The 10,591-nt window shown below is 45.1% G+C and overlaps 1 protein-coding gene across 4 annotated transcripts; it reads left to right on the forward strand.

The window, feature by feature from the left end:
- The first annotated feature begins 414 nt into the window (after window positions 1-414).
- Window positions 415-9,086, forward strand: TRMT12 (tRNA methyltransferase 12 homolog). 4 transcript variants are annotated; one of them, XM_072949680.1, is made up of 2 exons: window positions 415-1,866; window positions 6,511-9,086. In XM_072949680.1, exon 1 carries the CDS (start codon window positions 514-516, stop codon window positions 1,831-1,833), a length of 1,320 nt encoding a protein of 439 aa, XP_072805781.1. In that variant the 5' UTR covers window positions 415-513; the 3' UTR covers window positions 1,834-1,866; window positions 6,511-9,086. The 4 variants fall into 4 exon arrangements, with proteins under 4 accessions (XP_072805781.1, XP_072805782.1, XP_031547159.1 ...); XM_072949681.1 differs by having other exon boundaries at window positions 6,654-9,086; XM_031691299.2 differs by having other exon boundaries at window positions 415-1,667.
- Window positions 9,087-10,591: the final 1,505 nt, after the last annotated feature.

The following is a 10,591-nucleotide window of genomic DNA, read 5'->3' on the forward strand; positions in this document are numbered from 1 at the left end:
GGTGGTGATGACTGTCATTGCAAGGAAAAGGAATGAGGAGGCTACATCTGACTCTTCACTCTCAACCAATACTGGCCGCTGATGCCGACCTGAGCGCAGCAAGACAATATGGGAAACCTTTCTCCAAATTGGCCCATCTTTCCAGGTTCACCTCTTTCTTTGGATCTGTGAACAGCATTGAAGAGCGTGCATCAGAATTCTGGAAGATACCAGCTAACTTGAAGTTTTTAAGCCGACGGAAGTCCTTCTATTTATTAACTTCCTCCTAGGTTCGAGCAAGTAATGGTTGGCCACAACAAAGATGGCGGCAGCGGCTTCACACGGCGACGCCATTCGTCAACCAGCGGGACAAGGTCACTTAGTTCCGGCCTGACTGTTTGACATCACTTCCGGCCCCGGCCGGCGGCTTGCTCGCCTCTCTTCCTGCTTGAGCGTGGATGTGAGAACCTAGGTGAGTGGACTCCGAGCACTGGGAGTCTAGCGGAGGGAGTCGGAGAATGTGGGGCCAGCAGCATGGAAAAGGAAGGCGGGAAGCCCGCGGCTGTTGTCGCAGTTGTAACTGAGCCTCGGTTTACCCAGCGGTACAGGGAGTATCTCGAGAAGCAGAAACTCCTGGATAGACAGCACCGTGTGGAAAAGATGCCGGATGGCACCGTGGCGCTACCGGTGCTGGGAGAGGCCCTCCCTGAGCAGCACCTGCGGGAGCTGACGAATCGTGTGGCTCCAGGCAGCCCCTGTGTGCTAACGCAGCTCCTGGAGCCTGGTCCTTCAAAGAAGGCCCGGGGTTTTTCACCTGCCCAAAGGCTGTGTCTTGAGGTGAGGCGCTGGGTAGAGGGCTGCGGAGTGACGTGGTCAGCTGAGTTGGAGGCTGATCTGCCCCGATCTTGGCAACGACACGGTGATCTCTTGTTGCTGAGTGAGGACTGTTTCCAAGCCAAGCAGTGGAGAAATCTGGAACCAGAACTCTGGGAGACTGTTGCCTTGGCACTTGGCGTCCAGCGTTTGGCCAAACGAGGGCGGGTATCACCGGATGGCGCTCGGACTCCGGCAGTGAGTCTGCTGCTAGGTGACAGTGGCTGGGTAGAGCATGTGGATAATGGCATCCGATATAAGTTTGACGTGACCCAGTGCATGTTCTCCTTCGGAAACATCACTGAGAAGCTTCGTGTGGCTTCGTTGCCCTGTGCTGGAGAAGTACTGGTGGATCTCTATGCAGGGATTGGTTATTTCACATTGCCTTTCCTAGTTCATGCTGGTGCTGCCTTTGTCCATGCCTGTGAGTGGAACCCCCATGCTGTAGTTGCTCTGAGAAATAACCTTGAGCTCAATGGAGTAGTGGATCGGTGCCAAATACACTTTGGGGATAACAGAAAACTGAAGCTTTCAAACGTTGCGGACAGGGTGAACCTGGGGCTGATTCCCAGCTCTGAAGAAGGCTGGCCCATTGCCTGCCAAGTGCTAAGACGGGATGCTGGAGGCATTTTGCATATTCACCAAAATGTGGAATCTTTCCCAGGGAAGACTGTCCAGCCTCCTGGAAACAGTGACACGGAGAAGGAGCATTGGCTTTCTCCTCAGCTTATTATCACCAACGAGTTGGAAAACGGAGCTACCAGTGACTCTGGGAGAAAAATGCTGTCAGCAGCCACCAAACCAGCGTGGCAAAGGTGGGCGGAGTCTGCAGAAACTCGCATTGCTACTCTCCTTCAGCGGGTGCACGGGAAGCCGTGGAAGACACAAATTTTGCACATCCAGCCAGTGAAATCCTATGCTCCCCACGTGGATCACATAGTCCTGGATCTGGACTGCCGCCCTTGTCCTCTAGTTGGCTAGAGAGGGTGGCTCCTGAGACATGAGGATCTCTGGGTGAGTGATCCTTAATGCATCAGCTCAGGCCGCGGTCTCACCCCTCTTGTCTCCTGGTAACATGTTTTAATATTTTGTAGTCCTGAAAGCAGGCTCTAAACCAATACATATCATTTTATTGTCTCCCATTAACACAGGGAGAATGAGCTGCTTATCTGGAAGAAGTGCTATGAGCTCATAGAAATGAAGCCCGTCTGTGCGATCATGAATTCTGAATTCTGACCTCAGTTCTGTCTGACCTTGCATGTGTGGTTCAAATATTCTGTTGGCCGTAGACTTTCTTGTTTGCAAGATGAAGGTTTCTTTGAATGGTCTCACATGACTGTTACCTAATAAGTAGCTGTACACAGGGCACTGTTTAGAGTGAAGGACACAGTGCTGTTTCGAAAACCACTCCAGCTACAGTATGAAAAATTGCCCGGAGCAGAGCAAGGATTGAAGCAGGGAGGCCGGTGAGGAGGCTTCTATGGTTGTTCAGGCATGAGATGATGGTGGCTGGGACCAGGGGGTGGCAGTGGGAGGTGGATGGACTTGAGAAATAAAATTGATGGGCCAAAGCAGTGGAGTCCAAATCAAGGCATTGAAGTGGTGCTTCTTTGTTATTATGACTGACTAAATGAGGGAGGCAAAGGGACAGAAATGACTCCAGTGTATTAACTCCATTCCCCTACTTAAGCATTCCTAAATGAGCGCTGGGGAGGCGGGCAATGTCTTATGTTAGGTTTATTGTGGTAGAAAAAGGGCTTAGGATGACTGCTTTAAGTCATAAGGAAGCTAGATTTCCAGCCTTAAGCTTCTGCAGTAGCTGCCAATTGCGAACTGTTTTTCAAAGTTTGAATTAAAAATCTTAGATTTATACAGGCCTCAGACTCGCTTTTCATCTTCCCTTCCTGGCTGACAACATCAGGACCAATACAAGAAGCTGTAAGGAAAGTGAGATATTCTGTGGTTTTTCAGGCCTCACCTTATTTTGTGGCTGTCTGCCATCACTGTTTATGGTTGGATTTGACTAATTGTAAGGAATCACTTTGGGATGACTGACAATAGGTTGAGAACTACTTTTCAGAGCTTCATTTTGGTGCCCTTTGAAGCCCTCTGGGCTTGTTTGCCTGATGAAGGAGGTAGAGGAAAGTGTGGCTTTATCAGCATTGCGATTGTCCCTGGCATTTGGCTGCCTGGGTAGGGCTGGGCTGCTTGTCCTTCTCTAGCAGCAGAGGCAAGGAGGACAGGGTTGCTGCTAGTTGTGTTATTCTGCAAATATTAAGTACAAATACAGTATTATATAGTATACGTGAGCCTCAGGAAATATGAAGAGACATTAGATACTGTCTGAGGAGCTCACAAGCTACCAGCAGAAATAACAAATGCTGAAAGAATTGGGATACAGTAAGTGCCATGTGAGTGATAGCACGTGGTATGAGTGCAGAGGTGGGGAGGAAGAGTTCTGAGACTTGAATGGGGACGTCTTCAAAGAGGTAGTGTCTGAATTGGCTCTTAAAAACTGGGTGAATTGTATCAGTGTCAATATCTTGGTTGTGAAATTTATACTACAGTTTTGCATATTGTTACCAGTAGGGGAAATGGGCTAAAGTGTACATGGAATGGATCTTCATATTATTTCTTATGATGCATGTGAATCTACAATTATCCAAAAATTTAAATTAAAAAAGCAAAATCTACAGAAAGGTTGAAAAATAAAGAGATGTCATGGCAGAGATGGAAAAAAAAAAACAACTGGGTGAGATTTTGTTAAGTGGAGTCAGGGCAAAAGCAGATGTTGGTTGAAGAGACCAACAGATGCCAAAGTTGGAATGCTCAGGAAGTGTTTGGAGCATCGCCTTTGGATCAGCTTGGAACCAAAGAAGCAGTGAGAGATGTGTTGGAGATGATAGTTGTAAGGATTAAAAAGTACAGTGTTTTGTGCACAGTAGGCTCTCCAATGTGTTGGCAGAGAGAGCCCGTTAATTTCCATCCCCATCTCACAGAATGGCCTTCCTGTGTGTGCCTTCATCATTTCCTCTTTCACATATTGGATTTCTTCTCACATATGTGCCTATGGCTTCCTCTCCTTAACCCAGAGATGACAAGCTGGGGCTTGAGCCAAACTGGGGAGAAAGGCGGGGGAGAGACACTGAAGAAGATGATTAGGGAGCCACGTTTCTGGGGGCTGAGGAGTTCCCTTCCTGCCACAGACTATGGAGAGGGAGCTGATGTCAGGGGCACCCGAATGAGTTCATTCCACCTGTTACACATATCAGGCCCTGAGTGTTCCTGGTGGAGGAAGATTGACGTGGGCTCTGCCTTCATGGAATTTAGGTTCCACTCTTTCAACTCCTGGCTCCTCTACTTGCTGTGTGACCTGAGACAAGTCATGCATCTCTCAGGATTTTATTTCCTCATGTGCACGTTGAAATTAACAATTGTTCACACCCTGAAGGGGGGTTGTTGGGTTTAGATGAGTTAACATAGTTAACTGTCATCACAGTGACTGCTGTACCATGAGCACTTCTGTCAGTCCGTCTCTGCACAAGGTGAACTGCCATTTCCCAGTTTGGCTGTGAGGATTGCTCTACATCTGCTTTACTTACAGCGGAATGTCTTTATTTGGAAGCCATTCACTGGTTAGTTAGGATGTGCTGTGCACTCTCTCCATCAGGCCCTGTAAAGCTGAGTCCTGCCCACAGTGGAATCACCATCTGGTAAAGCAGACACAGGAATAACATCAGTCTGTGTCCCAAGTGTACACAGACAAATGGGTTTTCACAGGCACACGTGGGGAGGCAGCTGCCCACATTTGGGGATCTGTGTGGTGGGAGGTGGAGAGGGTGACTGGGATGGTGGGAGCAGGGATGCCTACACTGAGAGTTAAAGGATGAGCAGGAGTTTTGTGTGAATGGAAGAAAATAAAGGTCCCTTAAGCCTTTTCTCCACTTGAGGATATCCGTTTACATTACAGTTCTCTCCAAGCACTCACTGGTTTGGTCTGCTCAGGGAGAGACTTTACTAGAACCAAGATAAAAAGACTGAAGGGTCAGGAGGCTCCCGGAGTCCTTGTCACCTCAATCTGCGAATTTCTAAAAGCTCTAAAGGCTTCCGTGGCAATCCTCAGTATTAGTTACTGGTTAATGCACCCACTTCAGATGGAGAAGTGTGGTTAAAAAACAATAATAATTTTATCAAACTCCCTCGATTGAGAGCTGCTCTATTCATTAATTCCATAATTTTAATACAATTACATGCATGTTTTAATATATGAGTATAATGTATACATTTAAAACATACACACATAGACATTTTAAGTGATGAGAAACAAATAGAAAAAGCATTCTTAATTCAGTTTCTCCCGCCCTGGGCACACGTGTGAGAAGAAACCCAATATATATCATTCTGAACAGCCTCAGGATGCAGGCATTCCACACTGGCTGCCATAAAACTAGTCATTTTCAAACTAAACTATTATTTTAAATGATTACAGTTATTTTCATATTTCTCAAAACATGTTTGTGTTTTGTTCTGGAATATAGTCATTACTTGGAAACAGTTTGATCCTCTTGAGTCTTGCTTTTAAAATAGCATTTGTTAGAGCAGCACTTAGTCTAGGATTAATTTTTTTCCACTACTGAAGCAAGACCTTTCTTAGCTCTCGTACCGATGCCTTGTGAATTACGAGATTTCCTACTCTTGCTGGTAGACACAGGAATTATTCGCCACCCTGTGTGAGCGCTGAGTATTGTTTCCTATAATCTCTTTGGATGGTTCTTTTCTTGGCCCTTGGTAGTTTCCTGTCATGCGTGCTGATCATTAGTCAGCTGAATACTTGCGGGCAGTGGTCAGCAGATCCCTGGAGTTCTCTCTGTGTGTGTGGCTCTCTCCCTTCTGGCATCCTGCCCTGTGAACTCTAGGTACGGGGGCTCCCAGGACTCCCAGTCCCATCTCCTCACCTCAGGGAGTCTGCTGGCCTCCACTCCCACCTCCCGCCACAGCCCGGAAAACTCCAGGCAGTGAGTTGGAGCCGTTGTATGGCTCTCTTTTCTTTTCCATCTCTCATGGACCGTTGCCCTTCATAGCTGCTGTCTACTGCCTTGAGGGCTGTTGTTTCATACATTTTGTCTAGTTTTTTATAAACTATTTAAAGATTTATAATAATTGTTTTGTGCATACATTACTAGTTTTCACAATGATTATTACTGAAAAGATTCACTCTAGCAATAATAAATATACATACGTACTTCAGTTGACATGTTTCAACATAGAAAGCACATAAGAATTTGATGCTATAAGTATGTTTAGAATGCTTACCCATATTATAAAGTGAATATTAAAATATTAGCAATAAATAGTGAAATCTTTCTGATTAAGTGTGATAATAACCTGCAAGATTTCTTGACCAACAGTCACACACAATTTCAGAAGGCCAAAAATAGTAAGAAAAATAGGTAATTTTGAGAAATTTGTCTCCTTGGGTTTTTCAAGGTCAAGGGTGAATCAAAGGTAAGTAGGAAATATTGAATATGAAGCTTAAACTGGATTTTGGTATAGCACACACACATTAGGTAGATAGATGTAGATGGATAGACAGCCTGTCCTAGCTTCTCCTGGGCTCTCCTTTTTTCTTTTTAGTAATTGAATTTTTTTTAATTACAGCTATGCATACTCACAGTTTCAAAACTCAAATAAAAGTAACAGAACTTCATGAAAAAAGCAGCTGTTGCACACAGCACCATCCTGAAGCAGCTGTCCCGCAGCTCCTTCCCCTCACGTTGTGTGTCTACTTTCACCACCTTCAGGTGGGCTTATTTGCCAGAGGAGACACAGGACCTGACCTCTGTACCACCAGGAGCCGTGAGAGTCCGTGGAACTGGGTCCTGACGGCGTGGGATCAGAAGCAGTTTGCATTCACACAGGACAGACAACAGCCCTCTCCCAGTCTCCATCGTAATATACTCTGAAGAGGTCTAGACCATGTGAACATTCCACAGAACGCCGCCCTGACCTGTTACATTCATGACATCACAGTACTTGGGCCAGATAAACAGTAAGTAGCCAGCACACTGTACTCCCAAGGATGGGAAATGATCACTAATAAGAACCAGAAAACTTTTCTATCAGTGAAATTTTTAGGGAGTGGTCTGCTTGCATGTCAAGATGCCGCACTCATAATAGAGATATTTTTTCCACATTTATTTTATCAGTATTATTTTGCCACCAAAGAAGCACATCTAGCTCCAGGCTTCTTTGTGGGGGATATTCAGAACCGGGAATGCTGCCCTGGCTCATACACTGGGTGACAGAAGGCTGCCGGTTTTCACTTGGCTCTAAAGGCTCTGTAGCAGGTTCAGGCTGCAGTGTGACTAACCTTGTTGTGTGGACCGTTCGGTCCAGGAGATTCTACGGGGTGAGGCAGTCTTGATAAGCGAAGTGGCCCTAGGAGCCTATGCAAGGTCCAGCAGGAGAATCCCAAGGTAGACGTCTAGGTTCTGCAGCAAGGCCAGGGCAGCCGCTGCGGAGGACTGCAAGTCACTCAAAAGTGGCTCCTTGCGTGCCAACGAGCCTTGGTAAGAACGGAGCCTCTCGTGGGACGTTAGCCTGAGTTGCTCATCATGAGCTAGGTTTTGTCAGACCCACCAAGTCAGTCCATCATAAGATGGAAGTGGTACGTCTGGGATCGGTGACAAGCAGGGCCAGAGGAAATGAACAGTTGCACAGGCATGTGTCAAACTCACAACTCACCCCAAGATCCCTCCCTCAGCTCTGATGTCTAACTGATGGAGGACAAAAAGCCCAGGCTCAGTTCATTGATGGGTTTTGCTGGAATATGGGTTCGAAACACAACAGACTGCTGCTGTCCTTCAGCCTGAGTCGGGAGTGCTGTTAAAAGACGGGAGTTCTCTGAACAGGCGGAACTTGGGGCAGTCTTCCTGGTTGTCCACCTTGTGTGGAAAGGAAAGTGGCCTGAAAGTAAGAATATAGCTTTTTGGCAAGTGGCAAATAGGTTGTCTAGATGGTCGGGGCCTGGAATGAGAAAGATGAGAAGATGAGGAACAAGGTAACCTAGAGAAGAAGCAGGGGAGAAATCTATGGGATTGGGCACCGAGTAAAGAACTTTGCGCTGCATGACAGTGCCTACCAGGGACATCCACCATGGAAGAGGCGCTCAATATCAAGTGAACAAAGAGCCCCAGCCAGTTAACTTCAGCGACCACAGTCATCAGCTCTCCCAGGACTGGCATGATGGGCTCGTCATGTAGTCATGTTGCAGGGGTGCGGGTTAGCAAGAGGCCAACAGTGTGGCTTCCACTCACCAAGTGGCCACTCCTTCATGTTCAAAACTGAGCCCTTGATACAACATCATCCCTCAAAGAAATTGAGCAGCTACGTGGTATCAAGTTGATTACACTGGACTCCTATCCTGGAAGGACAGTGATTCACCTTGACTAGAATCTTCCCATCTCCAGGTATGAGTCTGCCTTTCCTGCCCACAAGATGTTAGCCAGACTACTTATTGCAGGGTTTACAAGTGTCCATCGGTATGTATCCTGCATAATATTGCCTTTGACCTGGGGACCCACTTTGCTGCAAAAGAGGTGTTTCAGTGAGCACGTGACCATTGGAATTCACCAGTCCTATCACATACTACAGAACCTTGGAAATGCTGGCCCAATGGAGTGGTGGAAAAACCTTTGGAACTGAAGCAAGAGCTTGGAGATGATACCCTGTGAAGACAGGATGCTGTCCACCAAGACTCAGTATACATGCTAAAAAACACATCGCATAGTGCCACATCCACTATAGATAGAAAATGCTGCAAGTCTGTGGTGGGCTAAATAATGGGCCCCAATTATGTCCATGTCCTAATCCCCAGAATCTGTGAATATATTACCTTACATGGTAAAAGGGATTTGTCAGATTAAGTTAAGGATCTCCAGATGGGGAGGGTATCATGGATGATCTAGGTGGGCCCAATATAATCTCAGAGGTCCTTATAAGAGGGAGGTGGGAGCAAGTAGCAGGAGATGTGATGACTGAAGTAGGAGGTTGGAGTGATGTAAGGAAGGGACCATAAGCCAACGAATGTAGGCAGCCTCTAGAAATAGAAAAAGGCAAAGAAATGGATTCTCTCCCAAAGCCTTCAGGAGGAACACAGCCTTGTTGACACCTCAATTTTAGATTCTTGATTTCCATGATGTAAGAATAAATTTGTGTTGTTTTGAACCATGAAATTTGTGGTAATTTGTTATAGCAGCAATAGGAAATTAATACACCTACTTACTGTCTCCACTGACCCACGTGCTTCCCATCCCCACAACTTTGTGAGTCTAGAGGGCTGGTTCCTAACAGGGGATTAAATTGGATAGTATATCTTAATGTATTTTATATCTTAATCTGACATTATTAATTTGCTTTTTTTCTTTTTCCCAGATGAGGATACTGAAGACTAGAGAGTTTAAGTAATTTGTCTAGAGACAGAGAACTAGTAAGCAGCAGAAGTGGGCAAGCATAATGCCAAGCATATAGAAAGTGCTCAATAAATGTCTGTTGAATGAATAAGTGAGCCAAAGTCAGTCAATATGTATGCCACATTGACTCCAAATGCCACTATATTCTCTGATGCTTCCTTTGTTAACTAAACAACAACAGAATCTTCCTATTCATTTGGCATTTACAAAACCAGAAAATTCAAATAGCTGTATTTTGATGAGCATACCTGAAATTTACTTTAATGAGATAAAAACTATGAAGTAATTTAGGATCAGAGATAGTAATTTCCAAGGCCTGAAATAGTATGTGTTAATGCCTTGGGGGTGGCGGGGGGGCCTACCAGTCCCTGTGCTTCCTACCAGCATCCCCATCTTCCACTTGAAGGAAATACATAATACATTGGTGGGGACGGGTGAGGTGGGTAATTCAAGTGCTTGTTTCCTCCTGCTTCCTTCCACTAAGGAGGCTGCTTGTACTGCCCTTTGGTACAGCTAGGGTACAGATACACAAGTCAGTAAGCTTGACCAATTGCATAGTCACTCTTGGAACTTGAAATCTTGAAGAATAATTCAGATAATCCTCTAATAAATTCCCTTTTTGCATAAGATAGCCCAGAATCAGTTGCTGTCGCATGTAACAGAGTTGGCCGATGCAAATATCAGTAGAGAATTCAAACTGGTCCTTACACATTCCACATCTAAAGGCTTTTTACAACTATTAAAAGGTTTCTGAGCCATTAAAGCCAAATGAACAAACTTATTTTTGAACATCGATTATTTATGAATACACACACACACTCCACGTACTGCTCTGGGTAGACTTTAGTATGTACCTGAGTTGTGCAATATTCAAATCAATGTAGAAGCCAAAGAGATTAGATTCAGGGAACTGCAGCTATCCCTTTGAAAACTTTTCATATAAAAATTCCTAAAAGCATTCTAAAAACAACCTCATTAATATAAATTTGGTTTTAAGGTAATATTTTAAAGTACTTGCCAGGATCTTTTTCAGACCTTCATTTTATAGATGGGGAAAAGAGAGACCCAGGGGGTTTAAATTTTAGAGACTTGCTTAAAGTCATGTGTGAGTAAGATAAAAATGACTGTGCCACCACTACTGAAATTCTGGGCCCAAGGTGGGATTTAGTTGTAATTAGAAATTCTTATACTAATAAAATTTGTGCATCAAATTAAGAACAGAGACTGTTAATGAGACTGACCATTTGTTCCTTTAAAAAAATCTTATT

The sequence above is a fragment of the Vicugna pacos genome, chromosome 25 (assembly GCF_048564905.1).
Source record: "Vicugna pacos chromosome 25, VicPac4, whole genome shotgun sequence".
In the NCBI taxonomy this organism is placed as follows: Eukaryota; Metazoa; Chordata; class Mammalia; order Artiodactyla; family Camelidae; genus Vicugna; species Vicugna pacos.